Source organism: Spinacia oleracea, chromosome 4 (assembly GCF_020520425.1).
Source record: "Spinacia oleracea cultivar Varoflay chromosome 4, BTI_SOV_V1, whole genome shotgun sequence".
Classification (NCBI taxonomy): Eukaryota; Viridiplantae; Streptophyta; class Magnoliopsida; order Caryophyllales; family Amaranthaceae; genus Spinacia; species Spinacia oleracea.
The window spans coordinates 68,208,442-68,232,105 of NC_079490.1; the positions used below are offsets into that span (position 1 = coordinate 68,208,442).

The 23,664-nt window shown below is 38.9% G+C and overlaps 1 protein-coding gene across 12 annotated transcripts; it reads left to right on the top strand.

Annotated features, from left to right (window-relative positions):
• On the top strand, positions 1–23,664 carry LOC130460048 (uncharacterized). 12 transcript variants are annotated; one of them, XR_008919893.1, is made up of 6 exons: positions 15–673; positions 1,109–1,231; positions 11,291–11,496; positions 12,922–13,240; positions 17,119–19,830; positions 22,958–23,664. XR_008919893.1 is itself a non-coding variant. In XM_056827701.1 (2 exons), the coding sequence occupies exon 1, from the start codon at positions 14,241–14,243 to the stop codon at positions 15,141–15,143; it is 903 nt and encodes a 300-aa protein (XP_056683679.1). In that variant the 5' UTR covers positions 13,249–14,240; the 3' UTR covers positions 15,144–19,830; positions 22,958–23,664. The 12 variants fall into 12 exon arrangements, 1 of the variants encoding a protein (XP_056683679.1); XR_008919890.1 differs by lacking the exon at positions 17,119–19,830 and having other exon boundaries at positions 43–673; XR_008919899.1 differs by lacking the exons at positions 1,109–1,231; positions 17,119–19,830 and having other exon boundaries at positions 25–416.

Consider the following 23,664-nt stretch of genomic DNA (forward strand, 5'->3'; position numbering starts at 1 on the left):
TTGACACTTTTCACGTGTCCCATGAATATAATGCCAGCAAACAAATTTCCTTGTCAAGTGTTAAAAACACTTTCCCTTCTCTTCTACGACGTATGATGGACGGATCAACCAAGGGGGAAACAAACCCCATTTGTTTTTCCTCAAAACCTCTCTGCTTGGTGCACCCCTTTGTTTTCCCCTTTACCTCAGCTCCAGTTCCTCTCTCCTCCTTGCTCGGTTGCACCGCCGCGTCATCGACATCGTTTCCTGTCACCGGCGTCAAGTTGTTGTTATGTTGGCCTCGCTGATGTTCGTGACTATTCTTCGATCTCCTTCTCGAATTCCCTCCTCCTTTTCCCTTGCTTCGGCGTTGCGGCTGTGCTTGGGCGTCGCCACCTTGCTCGTCGGCTTTGTCACCTTCATCACCTTACCAATTGGTAATTTCTTTTAACTTCTCCCATTAATTAGTCGAGATTGAAGGAAATTGAACCCTAGATTATCATTCTGATTATCTCTTCTCTTGTTTCCTCTCTTGTTCGGTGGTGGCTTCACCGTTGTTTGGTGGCTGTGTTTTTTGTCGTTGCTCTACTTCTTGTTGTTGAGTCGCCTCCCCTGCTGGCCTTGTGGTTGTGGGTTTCTGTGTCCTCACTCCACTATCTATTTCCAAATGCAAACTTATGTTCTTGTTGTAAAGGTATACTTCTTAAGCCCAAAACAATGTAAACCTTATTATTTTGTATTTGTTTACTTTGTCTAAGCCTAATCTCTTTACTAAAAAAAAAAAAAATATCAGTTTAGTCATAGGATCATTGGGTTTTATTTACCTAAATGAAATTTCTTTTATACTTGTCTTATGTTCAAATACTATCTTATTGGTATTGGTTTTAAGAGCTCAAATTACGATTATGCTTTCAAACAACTATATCAAATCAGTGTTATATTGGTATAGTAATGAATTTTTTTATTCAAAGAAAGTTTTAATTAATTTTCGTAGGAGTTTTTCATTAGATTCCATAGAGTAAGTAGTATTATGTTGTTAAAAGGGTTTCAAGAGGGAAATTGAGTATGATTCCTAATTACGTTGATTGGCTTATTGATCTTGATTATTATTATTATTATTATTGTCGAGGTGATTGTTGGAGATGTATTGGAGTTCAAGCAAGTAGTGATGGTGATAGGTATCGTGAAATACATGGTGATGGTCGAATTATGAATTAAAGATCGTAATCTTTAAGCATTATTGTTGGTTAAGGTACACATTGTCCAACCATCTTCGTTGTTTGAAAATATATGTTGTGATTTAAGTATAATATAGTACCAATATTGTTATGTTTGTATATATAAACATATTTATAGTCTTAATTGTTGATTTGCAAATGAATTTGATTGTTTTATTGAAATGATTTATGTCGGCTTTGAATTTCAAGATAGAAATGATTTTGAACCATTTAAAAGGGAAGTTACGGGGGTCTTGTTATGGATTGGAATCTAATTGAGAATTTCTTGCCTTGGGTTGAACCTATCTTGAAACTTGTGCTGAGCGTTAAAATTGATATTGGTCATGGAACTAGTCAAACGGTAAGAAATGTCTTATATGTATAAGAGTGAAGTACTAATTAGGAGGTGTTAGTTAATGAGAGGGATCATAACTTTATTGTCAATACCAAATGAATCTTAGTGTCAAGGGTGACTGCTACAAATCAAAAGTTTTTAAACGAACGAGTATTAGTTAGAATATGAATTTTATTTATTTATTTACTTATTTATTAATCTAGTAAAAAATATAGCTAAGAATGAGTTTTAAATAAATCTTAAAGAGATGTTTTCAAGTAAAGTTATATTTATTTGAATTTCTTGAAGTCCCGCAATTTTTTCTTCTCTTTAGTTGTGAATTATGGGGGTGAAATTAGTTTTGAATAAGATTTTAATAAATATAGATGTTGAAAACAATCATAATTGAAATATATTTCATTTTGAACGTATTACCTTAAATGATAGATAATGGTTTTTGCGGAGTATAATGAATTCTTTCAATAAGTTTTCAAAAGAGATTTTGTTATGAAGAACAGTGTTCTTTATGGAACTAGATAATTTAGAAAGAAATTAATAATTCTTTTTGAGTTAATAAAGATTGTTTTAATATAAAGAGTAGTGTAAATATTTATAAAATACATTTCAGGCACACTAAACTCATCTAGTTGAATTTAACATTTATAATTAAATCAAACTACGTGCCAAATTAATATTATATTAGAGTCTTAAGTTAATTTATGTTTAAGGATATCACATTAGAAGTCGAATTATGGATTAGTGGTTTAAGAAAGTTTAATCAAAGGAGTAAATCAAGAAAATCGCTCATGTCCTACCGGTTCACTATGGTCTAAGTGTTGTAAGGTTAAAGAGTCAACGAGTCTTGAGGATGATAATTAATTGGGTTTAGAATTTTTCTGAGAAAGGAATTGAGTTGAACTATATAAGAATGAAGCTAACACATGAATAAGGGAACACGAATAAGTTTTGGCAACGAATTGGGATAAATTGGTAATAAAATGCTTAAGTAGGGGAAAGTAGCCGAGTATGTGTTGCGTAGTGCTCACATGCATCGGTGATGAAAAACAATGGAAGCGAGTGCTACATCAGTACACTCGCGGTAAGCGGGCTTGACCCGTAGTTCGGAGGGATAGACCCGTTAAAGCGGCTTAGCCGTAAAGCGAGTGCTAAAAAAGTAGATTCATAGAGGCGGGATAGACCCGTAGTTAGGGACATGTCCTAGTTAAGTTTTGCAAGCGTATGCTTATCAGGAGGGTGACGACCCCCACCAAATAGAGACAGTTGGTTGAATAACCCCTCTCTATTCGTGTTCACTTTCCCCAACAGTAAGCTAATATGTTGTGACTGTGTAAGCTATTATGCTGAGTTTGAGTTGTATGTTTTCGCAACGAGTTATAAATATCTTACGAATGTCTATATCTGCATTTGAATTGTTATGAGAGCTTTATGAAGAGAATTATGAAATTATATCGAACATGCATTGTGAGTTGGAATGGTGTTTGTGAGTTTGTTATGTAACAAAGTAATACGACGTGATAACTTTGTGGAAGTGCGTTTCGTATTGAGCTATGAATAAATATGTATATTATGAGTAAATGACTGTTAGAGTTATGATTGGAAAGGAGTCAGAGTATGATAATAACTAGATGGGTAATAAGCTGCTAGTTAAATTATTGAGGTGATTGTTAATTGGGAGTCATGTGGCATACTAAGTAAAGTCGCAAACAATAGCGATTATTCTATGGTGATATGGTTGCATTGCGTTTTCTTTTAAAAGAATAAAATTGTTTAAATCATACGGATTTCACGAAATTAATTTCAAAGGAATTATAAATCTTCTTTAAGTAAAGTTTTCAGGTGTTTTGAGTGACTAAGTTACATTTCAAAATAAAACATAAAAGCTAAAACTATTTTTGAGCCACCTATCAAATGCATTTTAGGTTGGATGTGTGTACTCAGATTTTCGCTGATTTTGTTCTTTGAACCTGTCCTGGTGGGGGCAGAGTTAAAGTTTGTTTCACAGGGTTTAAAGTTGTAATCTTGCTGAGTTTGTTTAAATTTAGACTAAGTGTGTTTAGGAAGCAGCTCGTTAAGGGCGGCCTGTTACAGGTGGTATCAGAGCCGAGGTTGATTTTGGGTTTGCTATGATCCTCATATCGTGGCATATGATTTGGGAACTATATATTGGTTCGATTAAGTGTCAAGGAATGTATGAATTGCCTTTTTGATGAATCGCTGGTAGTTGTGATATCAGGTATAGAGAGTTCGACATTGTAAGAAAATGATATATTGGATATGTAAAGCGTTGAGATTTGAGTAATGAAATGGAGGAATATGAATGCATAACTCGAATCTATTGTCTGTTTGAATTATGGGAAGTCATGCTTTGAAAATTCAAAACATAGGGATTTTGATTTCTAGATCTCGAAGTATTCTATTGAGAATATGAAATGGAACTTGAGTAGTACTTGGAAACGAGAGTTAGAATGATGAGTTCGGTCCGTGAAATGGTCATTGAAGATTTAAGGTTGACAAAGAGCTATCATTTGAAAATTATGTGTACTATGAGGTTTTCTCATATTGATTTTGTTGTGGACAAAATTACCATGCCTTCGTGTACCAATGAAAATGCAACACATGGCACGTATTACGCCCCCTAAGCAGAAACCATACGAAGACTAGACCACAGCATGGGTATCAATCTACGTATTTACAATGTATATGTATTTGTATTTAAGAATGTATGAATGTATAATGTACCTATACCTGAAAAGGGGCCTAGGTAGTAGGTATTCCAAGTGGTATGAATAAGCACAATAGGCCCAAAAAGCCCACTATTGCCAAAAGGGCCAGGGAATTGTAAGGAGAAAGGACACATGTCCTCCTCCCATACCCTAGCCAATCATGTAAAGGGAATATTAGGTCATTCCCACAAAAACCTAGTACTATAAATAGTCCCACTTCCCTAGAAAAAGGGGCCACAATCAATACATTCAAGAGCAATTGCTGCTCTGCCTTCTCTCTACTTTCTCTCTCTATAAAAATACAATCTTGTGAAATCCTTAAAAGTTACCGGAAAACCTCCAAGGTATCTCACCGGAAAAATCCCACAACATTTGGCGCCGTCTGTGGGGAGGTACGGTAACATGGAAGATCAACGACAGGACAACGATACTGGGCGGCCTACGCGAGTAGAGCGGCCACCCCTCGAAAGAGAAATGCCGACTGAACATCATACGCCGGCCACGAGAATCACTGGAGATGCCGCGCGTATATTTGCGGCCGGGCACACCCCTCGTCACGCTGCCGAGGTAGAGGTGCTCAGCAAGGAGGACGACCAGGCCAATCGCACCCCTCCTGGAGGACACCTGGATCCTCGGGTGGATACGGTAATAGAGGAGAACCCTGATATGCCTGTCTCTGTGGGTGCTCTTCGGGCTATTTTGGCTGAGTTCCAAGCTGATGTGGGAAAGACATTTAATGCTGAGGTACAGAAGAGTATGCTGATCTACACCACTGCTGTGGCTGCAAATCATGAGGGGCCGGCAAGCAATAGGCCAACACTTTCTTTGCGCCCCCCAAACGTCTGGACCAGGCTGACAGGCGAGGACCTGAGGAGACAGCCGCCAGCAAGTCAGCCCAGGCAATGTCTTACCTACCACGCCGACTGCCACGGCGGCTGATCGGAGAAACGTCCCGAGGACGTGAGCAGCCACGCGCAGAGCAATTGCCTGACTCTGAGTCTGAACTTTCTGACACTGGGTCAACCCCCATCATGCCGGATAGACCTCTCCCTCATCCAACTTATACGCATCTGAGCCAGGCGCCCAAGGGTCACCCGTCCAACCCGTCAAACTCGCGGACGCGAGTCTTCCCAGCGGGCACCCTACTCAAGGCGTCAAGATCCTGTGTATCACATTCAGGGGGGGTGTCCAACATGGCCCTGTGACACACCACCCCTTTTGCAGACTCCATCATGAGAGCCCCGAGGGAACCCAAAGTCAAGCCGCCCAACATTGATGCTTACGATGGGACCACAGATCCAGACATGCACCTCTTGGTCTACCGGCATCACATGTATGTCCAAGGAACAACTGACTTAACCTGGTGTAAGTATTTTCCGGGCACACTCAAAGGAGTAGCATCTAAGTGGTTCGAGAGACTTCCAGCCGGAACTATTCGTTCTTTTTCGGAGCTCGAGCTATTGTTCTCTACTCGGTTCATGGCTCACAAGGAAGAAAAGAAGACGAGCATGCATCTGAGTAGGATTCAGCAAGGGAAAGACGAGTCTCTGAGGAGCTATGTGAAGAGATTCAATCTAGAGGCAGGGCAAATTCCGGATTTGCCAGATGGTGTTGCATTCGATAACTTCATTCGAGGGCTTAAAAAGGGCTCTTTCAAGTTTGATCTGGTTAAGAAAAGCGTTCGAACAATGCCAGAAGTGCTGGATGAGGCCGAGGCCTTCACCCATGCAACAGAGATTTGCAGCGTCCCAAAAGATCCCAGAGGAAGTGATACCGCCGAGCCGGCGGCAAAAAAGGAGAAATTCGAAAAGAAGAGCCGGCCTAACGGGATGTGGGCTATTGCAAAAGAGTCAGACAGGGCTCCCGGGGCGGCAGGCCAGAAACGGTCCAGAACTTATGATCGGGAGCGATTTGAGTATAATACAGACATGTACACAATTCTGATGGATGTCGGGTCCAAATATGACATTGATCGTCCATTTCCTATGAAGTCGCCACCAGAAAGTAGGGACCCCAAACTGTACTGTCACTTTCACAGTGACATTGGGCATGACACCAAAGAATGTAAGAGTTTGAAAAGGGCATTGGACGGCCTAGCCGCCAATGGATTCTTAAAGAGTTATATCAGCAGGAACACGGGAGTTTCTGGCAAACCCTTCTACAAGAAAAACAAATCCCCTCCCTCGGAGGAAGATGGGAATCGTACCGACCCAGAGTGCGTAGCAGTCATCTCCGGAGGATTGGCCGCCGGCGGGCCGACCATGAGGGGCCAGAAGGATTATGCCAAGCGATTTAGGCAAGTGATGCTGTCCGGCAAGGCCACAATTGACCCGTTTCCAAAAGTTGAAGTCGGCGAGGCCGACCGTGGGAAAATCTCCACCCCGCATGACGTTCCTTTGGTAATTGAGTTAAAAGTTGCTAATCTGAGGGTTAGGCGTATTTTGGTTGATACAGGAAGTTCGTCGGACATAATTAGTCTAGAGTGCTTGAATCGGCTGCAACATGATTCCTCAGAGATTGAGAAAATCCACTATCCCATTATAGGCTTCGGAGGTAGTATCATCCACCCAGTCGGCATAATTGCCCTTCCTCTGAGGATGGGAAATAAAAAGAAATCTCGACAAATGGACGTCCGTTTTCTCATAGTGAAAGACCTGACGGCATATAACATTTTCTTGGGGCGTCCCACCTTGAATAGGGCAAAGGCTGTCATTGTGACTCATCTGATGCTTCTTAAGTTCATTTGTGATGATGGGAGTGTCAGCACTATACATGGTGACCAGCAACAAGCTAGAGATTGCTACCTAACCACCTTGAGTCCAGAAGCATGGGGGACGGGTGAAGAGAAAGGGACATCGGGAAACAAACGAAAATGTGGCGACACACAACCCAAGATCGTCAAAGAAACATTAACTATCTCAGCAGGGCACATGGAAGAGAGACGCCCAGAGTTTGTTGGGGCTCATTTCAATGTGGTATTAAACACAGATAAACCTGACAGAGTAGTGCCCATCGGGATTTCTCCTGACGACCCGCTGGCGGCAGAGTTGGTCCACCTTTTGAGAGAATTTGAAGATATCTTTGCTTTCACAGTGGACGAAATGCCGGGTATTGATCCTGCTGTGGCCGTCCATAAGCTGAATGTGGACCCAAACTTCAAACCGGTTCGTCAGAAGAAAAGGAACCATGGGGAGGATAGAAATCAGGCGGCAGCCGCGAAAATACAAAAGTTGATGGAGGCAGGGTTCGTCAGGCCTAGTCAGTACCCTGACTGGGTTGCTAACGTGGTCCTCGTCAAAAAACCTAATGGTACCTGGAGAATGTGTGTTGACTACACCAACCTCAATAAGGCATGTCCCAAGGACAGTTTCCCATTGCCCAAGATGGACCGGCTCATCGACTCTACAGCAGGGCATGCTATGATGAGCTTTATGGATGCATACTCAGGGTTTCATCAGATTCCGCTGTGGCCTGACGACCAGGAAAAAAACGTCATTTGTTACTGAACAAGGCCTTTACTGCTACAAAGTGATGCCGTTTGGGTTAAAGAATGCACCGGCCACCTTTCAGCGTCTTATTAACACTGTGTTCATTAAGCAGCTCGGCAGATATATTGAAGATTATATTGATGATATGATCGTAAAAAGTAAGCTGAGGGCGGCGCACATAACTGATCTCAGGGAGACATTTGAGACTATTCGAGCTTACAACATGAGGCTGAATCCTAAGAAGTGTGTGTTCGGGGTGACGGCAGGCAAATTCTTAGGTTTCTTGATTGATGAAAGAGGAATTGAAGCCAATCCAGACAAAATTCAGGCAGTAATTGATATGAGCTCACCAAAGACAGTGAAGGAGGTCCAGCGGCTCACAAGTTGCTTGGCTGCCCTGGGCAGATTCCTTTCCAAGGCTGGAGACAAGTGCCACTACTTTTTTAGGACAATCAGAAAGAAGGCCAAGTTTGAATGGTCGGACGAAGCCGAGGCGGCATTGGTCAGATTAAAGGAGCACTTGCATACCTTGCCTCGTCTTGTTAGTCCCTTGCTAGGAGAGACTTTGTACATGTATCTCGCAGTGTCCGAGCACTCGTTGAGTGCCGTTCTACTGACAGAGAGGGAGGGAATACAGATGCCGGTATACTTTGTCAGTCATGTTCTTCAAAATGCTGAAGTTAGATACCCTACAGTGGAAAAGTTTGGCTTAGCTCTGTTCATGGCCAGCAAAAAGCTCTGTCCTTATTTCGTAGCTCACAAAATAGTGATCTACACAGATCAACCGCTCAAACTGCCATTCACAGAGCTGGAGGCGTCGGGACGAATGCTGAATGGGGCAATAGAGCTGAACGCCTTTGATATCACCTATGAGCCGAGGAAAGCTGTCAAGGGGCAGGCATGTGCCGACTTTATTGTTGAAATGACGAGGCCAGACTTTGCCAAGAATACAAATACGGTGTGGACAGTGTATGTAGACGGTTCATCCACACAGAATGGATGTGGAGCTGGGATAATCTGTCACTCCTCAGAAGGAGATACTTTTGAGTATGCTATGCGATTTAACTTCCAGGCGTCAAAAAATGAAGCAGAATATGAAGCCCTGCTTTGTGGCATTAAAATGTGTAAGGCGGCAGGCGCCGAGGAGATTGTAGTACTATCTGACTCCCAACTGATTGTGAGCCAAGTTAATGGGACCTACGAAGCTTGGGATCCGACTATGGTCAAATACATGCAGGCCCAGGAAGTAGAGCCACTGAAAAGTTTTGAAGTAAGGCAAGTCCCTCGCTCGGAAAATAACCAAGCTGATGCCCTGTCAAAATTGGCAAGTTCCGCGTCTTGTGATACTCCTCGGCACGTGTTTTGGGAGGTAAAAGAGCACAAAAGTGTTGAGCAAATGGAGGTGTTAGTTAATGGGAGGGATCATAACTATATTGTCAATACCAAATGAATCTTAAAGTGTCAAGGGTGACTGTTACAAATCAAATGTTTTTAAACGAACGAGTATTAGTTAGAATATGAATTTTATTTATTGATTTACTTATATTGCCCTTGTGGCTCATTCACACCAAAAAAAAAAAGAATCTAGTAAAAAATATAGCTAAGAATGAGTTTTAAATAAATCTTAGAGATGTTTTCAAGTAAAGTTTATAATTTAATTCCTCCAAGTTATATTTATTTGAATTTCTTGAAGTCGAGCAAATTTTTCTTTTCTTTAGTTGTGAATTATGGGGGTGAAATTAGTTTTGAATAAGATTTTAATAAATATAGATGTTGAAAACAATCATAATTGAAATATATTTCATTTTGAACGTATTACCTTAAATGATAGATAATGGTTTTTGCGGAGTATAATGAATTCTTTCAATAAGTTTTCAAAAGAGATTTTGTTATGAAGAACAGTGTTCTTTATGGAACTAGTTAATTTAGAAAGAAATTAATAATTCTTTTTGAGTTAATAAAGATTGTTTTAATATAAAGAGTAGTGTAAATATTTATAAAATACATTTTAGGCACACCAAACTCACCTAGTTGAATTTAACATTTATAATTAAATCAAACTACGTGCCAAATTAATATTATATTAGAGTCTCAAGTTAATTTATGTTTAAGGATATCACATTAGAAGTCGAATTATGGATTAGTGGTTTAAGAAAGTTTAATCAAAGGAGTTAATCAAGAAAATTGCTCATGTCCTACCGGTTCACTATGGTCTAAGTGTTGTAAGGTTAAAGAGTCAACGAGTCTTGAGGATGATAATTAATTGGATTTAGAATTTTTCTGAGAAAGGAATTGAGTTGAACTATATAAGAATGAAGCTAACACATGAATAAAGGAACGCGAATAAGTTTTGGCAACGAATTGGGATAAATTGGTAATAAAATGCTTAAGTAGGGGAAAGTAGCCGAGTATGTGTTGCGTAGTGCTCACATGCATCGGTGATGAAAAACAATGGAAGCGAGCGGTAAGCGGGCTTGACCCGTAGTTCGGAGGGATAGACCCGTTAAATCGGCTTGGTCGTAAAGCGAGTGCTACAAAAGTAGACTCGTAGAGGCGGGATAGACCCGTAGTTAGGGACATGTCCTAGTTAAGTTTTGCAAGCGTATGCTTATCAGGAGGGTGACGACCCCCACCAAATAGAGACAATTGGTTGAATAACCCCTTCTATTTGTGTTTACTTTCCCCAACAGTAAGCTAATATGTTGTGACTGTGTAAGCTATTATGCTGAGTTTGAGTTGTATGTTTTCGCAACGAGTTATAAATATCTTACGAATGTCTATATCTGCATTTGAATTGTTATGAGAGCTTTATGAAGAGAATTATGAAATTATATCGAACATGCATTGTGAGTTGAAATTATTTCAATTTCGGCAATATTTCCGATTCCGGCAATATTTCCATTTCCGATAATATTTTCCGATACGTACCATGTTTCCGTTTCCGGCAACATCTACGACTTGGACAATATTTATATTCCGATACGATCCATATTTCCGTTTCCGGCAATACGTTTCCGGAGTATTCATTTACTTGAATTTGACGGTCTTAAATCCCACTGAAACCAAGATCCGTCGATTCCGAATATCCATAGATAGAGTATTTAATGCCATTAAATACTTGATCCGTTTACGTACTATTTGTGTGACCCTACGGGTTCAATCAAGAGTAAGCTGTGGATTAATATCATTAATTCCACTTGAACTGAAGCGGCCTCTAGTTAGGCATTCAGCTCACTTGATCTCATTGAATTATTAACTTGTTAATTAATATCGAACCGCTTTTTATTAGACTTAACATTAAATGCATACTTGGACCAAGGCATTATTTCCTTCAGTCTCCCACTTGTCCTTAGGGACAAGTGTGCATTTCCTAATTCATTTGTCGCTCGATGCTTGCTCATGTACATAAGGTAAGAGTTGTCATCCTTATTATGTCCAGAGGTATTTCTCGATTTCAGAGTTCAACTGATCAAATAAACAGATAATCATAGCCTGTGATTATTCTGAGCACGGCCATGCATTTTACAGTTTCTAGCTCTCCGAGTGGCCTCGTACAATTTTCAGCATCAAATCCCGATTAATGAGAGGACAACTTTCGGCTCTTGCGATCTTGAGATTAGACTTCGTTTGATAGGTGATTACCCGAGCATTGCCGTTATAGCCTCCTTTTACGGTGCGACGGTTGACAACGTCAAAGTAACCAGTTCTCAAACAAGTAATATCAAATCTCTCAGGTATTGAGGATTAGTGTCTAATAATTTTTAATAAAATTTACTTATGACATATTTTCATCTCTTACAGTAAAGTTTCATAGGTCTGTCCGATACTAGTCTTCTCAAAGTAAGTATCTATGCAAATGATTGTGACATTGTCATGTCCACATAGTTCAAGAAACATAATTATTAGTCATCTTGCATTCTAGTCGTCCAGTGTTTTCTATGCATCCACCTTTATAGAAAACTCCGATGAGAGACTTTTTTCAACTTTTTCCATTCAAGTTCACTTGATAGCCATTTCTTAGTCATAGGAGGTCCTGACAGTTTATCTTGAATATATTGTCAAATTGAAAGGACTCATCATTTAATACTAAACCAAGATTAAATGGAATATGAAAATACATTTCATATATGATAAATGTTCAACCCCAATGTTTTACAACTATGGGCCTCAAACCCATCTTTAAAATAGTTCATGGAATTCAAAGTTATGCTTGATTTTCAGTGCTACAATGTGAGTGTTGCTTCTCACTTGTTGCATAGGTTTAGTTATCATGCTTTGCCAATCTTAATATCCTTTTCATCGAATGTCTTTCGAGATAGGATGATAAGATCTTTTGAGTTTGTTTATTATGTGATCCAGTCTTTCTTGCTTCGATAGTGGTTCTACGCATTTTGCAATGAAGAATCATCAAGTCAGCAGACATGTGATCTACCCAAGTTCAGCGAAGAACTCTTTAACATAAACAACCCTATTTCATTGTTTCTTAGGCAGTAAGTACTTTTACTTCAACTGTATAGGTTGCTAGTGATGCTTTGTTTGGATTTACTTATCCAAGCAGTTCACGGATATGTGGAAGACTTTCCAGCTGTATCTTAGAACATAGAAATTAATATTTAATTTCCCACGCAACAACTCATGGTCTCCAATCCATGTTGCCATTTCAAAACACGATGCTCTTTAGCTCGTCCTTGTCAATGGTTAACTCCAAAGGGATCTTGGTTGATCCTTTGCCAGCGTTTATGCGTGTAGCATCAATATTTAGCATATCTTTATTTCCTTGAATAAAGAAATATTCTTATGTACCTTTTCAAGTACCATAAGTTTTCTTGATCTCAATCTAGTTGATCTTTACTTAGATCAATAGACATTGGTATATGTTTGTCATGCCTAAAGTCATACGATACACTTTTGGCGATCCTCATATTATATCATACATGACAAATTCTTTCGCAGAATAATTCCCAATTGAATTCCACTCATGTAACTTTAGCTCATCTAGTTTTAGTAGACACTAAATCCAGCTAAATTCTTTGACATATAATATAGGTGAAGAATCTCATTAGATTCTTTGATGTTTAACTTAGTAAATGCTTATACATAGTTCAAACATTCTTTACTTAATGGAAGTAATATAAGCTTATCATGATGTTGTTCACTAGGTTTCTCCTCTTCATGGACTGATTCACACCACACCGTCATCGACTCTGGTTGGTATGGAGGTTCATGACCCCACTGCTCCTTTTAGGAGACCTATGGTGTTTTTGAATGACAGAAGGGGAAGTGTGAGTGGTGTGAATGATCTGGTGCATTTAGAGGGTAGCTTGCTGGAGGTCTCCTAAGATTTTGGGGAAACAGAGCATGTCCGTACAGAGCATGTTCGTACTGAGAATGAAGAGGTGGTTGTTCCACGTCCAGACCTTAACGTGGTTGCGAAGCCATGGGTGAACCTGTTCCAAGGATCTCATCTTACTGCGAAAGGTACATCACTATCTTTTATTGCTCCAATAATTTCTGAAGGTTCCCCTGTAGCTGTGCTTGATAATGTTGATATAGCTAAGATGTCTGCTATTTGGGATGCTGCGTTGATAATGTATGTTGTTGGAGACAAACCATCAATAGGAGCAGTTATTAGATATATAGCGAATGAATGGAAGAATGTTAGCAAACCTCAGGTGTTTCTCCATGATGATGGCTATTTCATAGTCAAATTTGGCTCCAAGAAGGACAGAGATGTAGTACTGGTGGCTGGTCCACATACCTTTTTTGGTAGGCCAATGATCACAAAACCATGGACTGCAAGCTTCAATTTCAAAGAGGAGGTACTTAGAGTTATTTCTGTTTGGGTGAGATTACCTAATCTACCATTGTGTTGTTGGGGGCCTGATTCCCTTAGCAGGATTGGTAGCTTGATTGGTGTTCCTCTCTTTGCTGATGAGTGCACTTCCAAGCAGCTTAGGATCTCCTTTGCTCGAATGTTGATTGAGTAGATGTCACTAAAGACATGCCTAAATCAGTGCTTATCCAGGATTCTACAGGTCGCTCCTTCACACTAAAAGTGGATTATGACTGGCTTCCCTCATTTTGTAAAGACTGCAAGGTGATTGGGCATGATTGTCAAGTGAAAAAGAGTAATGCTACTAGATTCCAACCTGCAGTTCATATGCCTAAGAAAGTAAACAAGGTGTGGAAACCAAAAAAAGTTCAAGCAGATGCTGTAAAGCCTAATCATGATGCTCCAGTGATTGATAGAGTAGTGGATGAGAAGGATGCTGAGACAGAACATACTCCTAGTGGCCAGAATGAACAACAAAATGTTCAAGATGATGGATGAAGGGTTGTTTCAAGGAGGAGGAGAGAATCTAGAACACATGAAAGTTCCCTTGGTCTTGCTCAAGTGCATACTGTGGTTGACATTGCACCAGAGTTCTCTCTAGATGAGGATGGAGTGGGAGGGGGGGGGGGAGAATGAATACCCACCATGATAATCTGCTCCTGGAATGTGAAGGGTCTTAATGACCCTAGTAAGGTGGTGGAGGTTAAGAAGATTTTGAGTCGGCATAATATTAGTGTTATTGCTATTATTGAAACTAGAAGGAAAGAAGGAAATGCACAAAGAATTCAGAATAAATTTGGTTCTGCCTGGCTTTGGGAGATGAACTACACTTGTTCTCCTAAAGGTAGGATATGGATTGGATGGAAACACAATAGGGTGAACTTTCAGTTGATTAGGAAGACTGATCAGACTATTCATGGAGATCTGAGTGATAAAGATGGGCTGTTTAGTGTGTGTTTTACTGCAGTGTATGGGCTCCACACCATTGAGCATAGGAGACCATTGTGGAATGAGTTAGTGAATCTTAGTGCAGTTTTGACAAAACCATGGCTAATCATGGGAGATTTCAATTCTGTGCTGTTTTCAGGTGATAGGGTAAATGGAAATCCAGTTCAGATTGCAGAAACAAAAGATTTTGAAGAGTGTATTCAGGCAGCTGGGATCACTGAACTTAAAAGTTGTGGTAATATGTTCTCCTGGAGTAATAAAGGCCAAGGTGATCAAAGAATATCCTCTAGAATTGACAGGGCCTTTGGGTGCTGTGATTGGCAGAGTATCTTTACTGAAGTGTGTGTGGACTATTTGAATCCTGGAATCTCAGACCACTCTCCCCTTTTACTGGACTGTAATATTGCTCATCATCAAGGTAGCAGACCCTTCAAGTTCTTTAATTACATGGCTTCTCATGAGCGTTTTAGGCAGGTTGTACAGGAAGGGTGGGACACTCCTGTTGTTGGCACTGCTATGTTTCAAGTGTGGCAGAAGTTGAAAGCTGTTAAGAAGGGCCTTAAGCATCTCCATCATAAGCATCTCCATCAAAGCTGTTAAGAAGAGTGTGCTTGGAAGCAAAAGTCAAGAATCCAGTGGCTGCAAACTGGTGACTCAAATTCAAAATTCTTTTTTAATGCTATGAAAGAGAGGCATGCCAAGAATAGTATTGATATCCTTTATGATAGTCAAGGGGTAAAGCTAACCAAGTCCGAAGACATTAAAAAGGAGATCAGTACCTTTTACCATGATCTAATTGGCTCTGCTGCTCCTTCATTAGAGGGCATTAATATTTCAGTTGTGAGGAAAGGGAAACAATTGTCTGCAGATTCTGCACAGGCTCTAGTTCAACCTGTTACTACCTTGGAGATAGATCTAGCTCTGAAAGGTATTGATATCAACAAAGCTCCAGGGTTAAATGGGTTTAACATTCAGTTATTCATTTCTACATGGGATATTCTGAAGGAGGACATATATAGAGCTGTACAAGAATTCTTTGCCACAGGGAGAATGTTGAAACAGGTCAACAACACAGCAGTTACTGTGATTCCTAAGGTGCAGAATGCTACCAATATCAAGGATTTCAGACCTATTGCCTGTTGTTCAGTTGTGTACAAATTAATCTCAAAAATTCTAACTCACAGAATGTAATCAGTCATTGGGGATGTGGTGAATAATGCCCAAGCTGGCTTCGTTCCAGGCAGGAATATTGCTGATAATATCCTGTTAGCTACTGAACTAGTGAAGTGTTATTCCAGGAAACACATTTCTCCTAGATGTATGATCAAAGTGGATCTAAAAACGGCTTATGACTCCCTTAAGTGGCCTTTTCTTAAGTCTATGATGCAAGAGTTAGGTTTTCCAGATTTGTTTATCAAGTGGGTGATGCAATGTCTCAGTACTGTTTCTTATTCAATTTTGGTGAATGGCTTTCCAACTATGCCTATTCCTGCAAAGAAAGGCTTGAGGCAAGGTGACCCTATGTCTCCTTATCTTTTTGCCTTGGGAATGGAATATTTATCAAGAAGTCTTGCTGTTGGCACTTCAGAGGGGAGGTTCAATTTTCATCCAAGATGTAAAAAGTTGGGGATTTCTCATATGATGTTTGCTGATGATTTGCTGATGTTTGCTCGAGCAGATGTGCCTTCTGTTAATTCCTTGTTTGGTGCCTTTCTAAAATTTTCTGCTGCTTCTGGTCTTAGTGCAAATTTACATAAAAGTGAAGTTTATACTGCTGGTATTCCTGCTGATGTGGAGACACAGATAGTTGATGCTATTGGTATCCAAAAAGGTTCCTTTCCTTTTAGATACCTGGGGGTTCCCCTTAACACCAGGAAACTGAGATATGTTGATTGTAAGACTCTTATTGAGAAAAGTAGTGCAAGAATTAGAAGCTGGACTGCAAAGTTCCTATCTTATGCAGGGAGACTGCAACTAGTTAAATCTGTTCTTTTTGGTATGCAGCTATATTGGTGTCAGATTTTTGTCATGCCAAAGAAAGTGATGAAGGAGATTCAGCAACTGTGTAGGTGTTTCTTGTAGACAGGCTCTGATTTGGGGTCTAAGAAAGCACCTGTAGCTTGGGATGACATGTGTCTTCCCAAAAGTCGTGGAGGGTGGAATTTGAAGAATTTGGTAACCTGGAATAAAGCTGCCGTGTTAAAGCATTGTTGGGCACTTTCAATTGGGTGAAATGGATTCACTCCTACTATGTGAAACATCATGACTTCTGGACCATGCCTGTCCCTAATGGGCTCACCTGGTCTCTGAAGAAGATTTGGCAACAGAGGGATATTTTGGTGCAAACTGGTGGGGTGGATCAGTTCATTGTGAATGGGAAATTCAAGATTAGCATAATGTATAAGGCTCTTCATACTGGTGGCATTCAGGTACAATGGAAAGAATAGTGTGTAATAGCAAAGCCAGTCCTAAGGCTACCTTCATCACTTGGCTGGCCCTGCAGAATAGGTTACCTACTAAAGATAGGTTGTTATCATGGAACCTCAATATTAATGGTGTTTGTGAATTCTGTCAGGTGCAGGATGAGAAATTGTCTCATCTGTTCTTCGAGTGTCATTACTCTCATGATATCTGGAAAGCAGTGTTGATGTAGTTGGGAATTCAAAGAAACATCATTAGCTGGCACGAAGAGGTTCAGTGGGCAGCAGTCAAAAGTAGAAGTACAAAGAAGAAGGATCAGCATTGTAGTGTAGCTTTTATTGAAACTGTTTATGCAGTTTGGCTTCAGAGAAATGCTAGTGTGTTTATTAAGAAGCTTGATCCTGTAGACAGTGTTGTTAGAAGGATTCTCTTCATTGTAGATTGCAGGAATCAGTAGATGTCCTGATTCGGTGTAGTTAGTTGTGGTGTTCCCTTGAGGGGGAACTGCTGTTTGTTGTCTCTGTTGTGAGGGTGTTCTCTCTTTGGTAATATAATTCTCTATTATTTGCCAAAAAAAAAAAAACATTCTTTACTTAGATTTATTCACATGGGTCGAATATCTCCTAAGGAGTCTTTCGTGTTAGATTTAGTAAATGCCATTACTTAATCCAAAATAATATTCTAAGATCTTTGTAAATGGATCTTAATACCCATTATGTACTAAGTTTCGCCTTGGTCCATCATTGATAAATAATTTCAAATCTAAGTTATTAGGATTTGAATGTTATTTCACAATAGAGAGATATGTGTGTGATACACATAGGACCAATTAAGTTTTATGTACTCCCACTAAACTTTTTATATATATATAAGAATCATGTAAATTTTATGAAACTAAAATACTTATTAGCTGCATTAAAATACAGTTCTAATTCTCAATTGCTTGCTTAAATTTGTACTTAGATTTCATAAGCTAGCTTTCCTTTTCAAGTATTTATTTGGATCCACAAATCCTATGACATACCATGTACATAGTTTTTTCCAACATTTGATTGAGGAATACGTTTTGTCATCCAATTGACATATGTACCAATATGCAATCATTGCTTGAATTATAGACTTGAGCATTACGATTATGCATGAGGTTTCAGCACAATCCATGCCATGAATTTGCTTGTAAGCTTTAGCAACTAATCTAACTTTGTGTGAGAACACAATTCCATGTTTGATGGTTTTTATCCTTAAAACCAATTTGCAACCAATAGATGTAAACCATTTTTGCAAATCAACAAAATTTCAATTTTGTCATCAAAACATTATGTTTTATGGCCTTTAACCATCTAAAACATCCGAATCTATATATGGCCTCTAACCATTTTAGGGAATATAGGTTTCGTCATAGCTTTCTTACAAGTCACAAACTTATTAATCTACATGATAATAGTTTGACTGCAAGTTGTAGGTTTCTTCACTATCTAATAGAAGAATCGCATGGCTTCAGTGACCTGAACTCCATGATTCTTCACTATCTAATAGAAGAATCTCATAGTTTCAGTGACTTGAACTTTATACCTACTTGGGTATAGAACATCGATCAAAAAATAGAATATCAACAGGCACTTTGAGAGTCCTTTGAATATTCTGTTCTCCTTGAAGCACTTGTAAAATCTTCTACAAGATGTCTATTCTTTAAAGCCACTTCTAAAGTCCTTAAAGAATACGTGTTCGGATTTATCTAAAGAACTTCGAACAGCCTTCGAAATGTCCGTTTATGTTTGTTGTTCGCCTCGAAGACTTTCGAGGTCTATTTTCTCCCACTTGTCATTTTGGAAACGAATCTCCAAAAGGACATTATTTCGAGCAAACAAACATTATGTTCTCAAAAATTCGTGGTAGAAATGAAGGAAATATGTCCTTCACCCAAGGTGCATTAAGTCTAATACCAAGGTTCAGATTAATTGCGAACAATTAATTCAGTGAGATCAAGTGATCGTAACAGCTAGCTGGAGCAATGCTTCCGATCAGTGAGTTCTAATGGATATTGAACTCACAACTTACTCTTGACTGAACCTACAAGGTCACACCAATGACACGTAACAGATCACCGGATTAAATGAATCGGAAATTCATTTAATAGCTTTTCGGAAATTAGTTGGAAACGTATTATACGATACGACCTATGTCGGAATCGTATATCGTATCGCGAATATTCGTAAGCTAGGCGTGGCGAATAAATCGTATCGTACGACGGTGATTCGTCGTATACGAAACGATAAATAATATATCGGAAATATATTAAATCGCGAATACAAAGGGCATCGGAGTTGCCGGCCCGTCGAGCCAAGCACGTAAACGTGCAAGGCCCAACGAGCCAGCAAGCTCGCAAGCCAAGGCACGCGAGGCAAGCCCATTGGGCGCGAGCACGCAGCAGCAAGCAATAGCGCAACAGCAGCGACGAGCGAGCAAGGCCCACGGCCCAGCTGCTCGGCGCGCGTGCTGTAGGCTTCGGCCTGCAGTGTGTCGCTGGGCACGCGGGCGTGTGTCCGTTGCTTGGCTCGCACGGCTTGCTAGCCGACCTTGCTTCTTGCTTGGTCGGTTAGTAAGGTTAATGATATAACCTTGCAACCTAGTGTCCAACACACACACACTTCATATTACTCAAACCCTAGAGACAAACACAGAGAACCCTAATTCTCTCTGTGCCTCCAAAGTGAGTTCTTCCCAAAAGCAAAGTATCTTGATCAATTGTCTAAGCTACGATTATCAAGACGGATCTGATCGTGTCGGTGAACCAAGTAGAGGAACGACAAGTGGAGTTCTTTGTTCGTGTTCGTTGACAGATTATTGTGGAAAACACGCTTCGAATGTAAGTTTGCTTAATCTGTGCTTTATACATGTTTCCTGGCTTTGGGGATTGTTCCGCACATGTTATTATGTTTAACTGTATTCCCCTAAAATGGTATCATGAGCCTTATGTATTCAAAGCATGAATTAGCATGATTATTATTGTTTTTGCATCTGTCGAAATTTTGAATTTTTTGTTGATTTTTCGGAATTTTTTACGAATTATTGGATGAATTGCGTATAATCAGGTCCTAAATAAAAAATCATCGTTTTTTCGATTTTTAAAACCCTAATCTGAAGGAAAACGATTTTCTAAGATCAACACATGGGAATAGAATTGCGAAAACAGGCCTCGAAGTATCGTTTTTTGAGCGTTTTTGTTAATTTTTCATTAAAAATTAAAAGTGTCGGACAGTAATTCAATTAAAAGGTCGATCTAAACTACTCGGAATTTCTTGAAATTTTGACACAATGTTTCTGTGTACATGCTTGATCTATGGTAAAAATTTCAGATTTTTCTGATAAGTATAAACCCTAATTTTGCCTTTCCCCAATTCGTAAAATTTACAACCCTAATTGAAGGGGGTATAATTTCATGGGTCAGCGGCTAATTTTAAAAATTATTGGATTAAAATTTTGATTGGTTTCGTTAATTTTTATCGCACTTAAACCAAATTATTAATAATCTGAAATTTAATTGTTAATGAACGATATAAAGTTTCGGATTTTATTAATTAAAAGTTCAAACTTTAAAGTTGATTCGATCGTTCTTGAAAGTTTGAATATTGTTAGCCCTTGATTTATAAATTTTACGAAATTGAATTGTCGTTAAAGTTTATTAAATCGTTAAAAATCGTTGTTTTTCGAAAATTAAATCGTATTTTTTTTTGAAAATAAAATTAATGCAAGTTCGTGAATTAAATTTAATTTTAATTAAGTTGGTCCGTATTACGAACCAAAAACACGAACATGAGCATGGTGGAAGTATGGCTCGTCGAGCCATACGAGGCCATTGTGCTCGACCAAGGCATGCGACACGGGCAGCAGCAGCGATGCTGCGTGCCTCGCGCGCGCTAGGCGAGGAAGCTTGCGGGGCTGCGACGAAGCGAGGCGCAAGCCTTGCGACGTCGAGCACTCACGATGCACAACACGTAGCGCAGGGCAGCATCACTGCGAGGACGCGCGCGCGCGAGCGATGGGGCAGGGTGCGCGAGCTCTTGCTCGTGTGCTCTTGGGCCTCACGCGAGGCGGGGCTGGGCGCAAGCCTAGCCCAATCAAGCAATTGGACTTTTTTTTTAAATCGTTTAATTCGCTGGGCTTCGTATATTTGCATTAATTTGGGCTAACGGGATATTTAATTTAATATTTTATTTGCTTGGGCCGGGCCGCGAGTTTTAATTTAATATTTCATAATTAATTATCCGGAATAATTATTGGTTTGAGTGGGAGCCACTAAATGAAATTAAAATGAAATAATTATTTTAATTATTTCGTAGGTCGCATTATTTTAATTAAATTCAATTTTAATTAGAATAAAGTCTAAGGATTAATAATTTGGAAATTGATTAATCTTTTAGGACGCGTTTATGTGAACGTGAATTTTAATTAATTCACGTAAATACTTGCATATTTACATGGGCCATTCGTTTTAGCATACGAATGGGTGAAGCGTAGAATATATATTGTGTATCGCTATTCGACACCCGCCCACGCTAAAAACGCCATACTATTCATAGTGAAAGTACAGAAATACCCTTATAAAAACTTACCTCTCCCTTTCATTTTTTTTTTACCCTTCTCACCTCACCTTTCCCTCACCTCTCTCTCAACCCCCCGTCCCCACCAACTGGCTGCCGGAATGACGCCGGAAAAATGAAATTCCGGCGAGTATTTTTTTCCCCTTTTATAGTCGTCGGAAAACTGAAATTCATACATGTTTCTTCATTATTTGCCGGAAAACTGAAACTCCGGAAAACGTTTGTTTCTTCATAATTCATGTGGGAGTTGCGGCGGTGTATATAGTCGTGGAATTTGTCTCGGAAAATCGGCTCCCGGAAAGCTCGTAAGCTTCAATGGAGGAGGTAAAAATGGTGTTTTTTTTTTTATTAAATTCTGGCGCACACCATTTGCATTGGTTCATGGAACTGGCGCACGGAATTTGCGCCAGGTTCATGGAATTGGTGCAAATTCCGTGCGCCAGGTTCATGGAACCAATGCAATGTTTGTGCGCCAGTTACATGTCTTTCATGCAATGTTTGTGCGCCAAAATTAAATCTGAAATTCAAATTTGTTTAAATAAAATTTTATTTTTTAATGTAAAGTTATTCGAATTAGTATTATAATTAGTTAATTTAATAATTATTTATTTAAGAAAATTATGTTAGTGATTTTAGAAATTTGTAGAAATTGAAATTATTTAGTTATTTTAAAATTTATTTATTTTAGAATTTATGTTAGTTATTATGCGCAAAATTAATATTATAATTTATTAATTTAATTTTTATTTAGTTTAGAAAATTATGTTAGTTATTTTAGAATTTATTTATTTAAAATTTATATACTACCTCCGTTCCTAAATGATCTTTACGGTTACTATTTGCACGGTAATTAAGGAATTTTGGTGAACATGTGGTGGTGGGGTAACAAATGGAAAATGAGTGGCTATAAATTGTCCAACAATGTGAGTGGGTGGAAACTAATATTAAAGTATTGTGAGTGGGTAAGTTATGGTGGGCCAAATAAGAGTAAAAATGGAATAAAGTAGAAGTGTAAAGAACTTTCAGGAACGGACTAAAACGGAAAGCGTAAAGAACTTTTAGGAACGGAGGTAGTATTTTAGAAATTATGTTAGTTATTATGCGCAAAGTTAGAATATAATATGATAATTAAATTTTTATTTAATTTAGAAAATTATGTTAGTGATTTTAGAAAGTATGTTAGTTATTACGCGCAAAGTAACATTATTTTAAAAATTATATGTTAATTTAATCGTTATTTAATTTAGAATTACATGTTCATTTAGGAAAATTTAGAAATTACATGTGTCATTTTAATTGTTATTTTATTTGAAAATTATATTTTAATTTAATTTTTATGAATTTTAGAAATTATGTTAGTGATTTTAATTATTAAATTATGTTTTATTATAGGCCCCACTTCCGGATTATGGTGGCGACGATGTTGATTATAGTTATCTATTTGCAACAAATGAAATATTCGATGGATTTGAAAACTCAGCGAATTGGGCAAAGCAAGTGGCTATCGGATCGGGGTTCATATTGATAAGTAGCTCGTACAAAACGACGCAAAAAGATGGTCGTAAGTACCGCTACTTGAAATGCGATCGGGGAAGGAGGGAAAACAATTGTAGGGATCCAGAGACCGCAAAACGACCAAACACAAAGAGTAAGGCATGTGGTTGTCGGTTTATGATTAAGTGTGAACAACAACGAGTAGAAGAAAATAATTGGGTTATTGAGTTGCTTCATGATCGTGGCACACATAATCACACATTGATTGTATATCCCGAGGGTCACCGTGGTGTTAGTGGTCTGCGTATCATTAATTTGAATGTAATTGGTCTAAAGTACCAAAATTGTTTTTCAATTCAAATATGGTCTGCGTACCATCAAATAGTTGTAATTAGTTTAATTATAGCTTATCCTATTTGAAGAAAATGGTGCCTCCCACGGAGATTTTCGAGACGGACTTTGAAGTTGAAGCTTCAAGATGAAGTCGGGCCATACTAGATCACATTTATCTTATGAATGCTTTAAGTTATTTATTGCTTTAAATATGTCTTAATTATGCATGAGATTGTGGCTTTATTATGTTGCAATGATTAAGGATTTTAGTA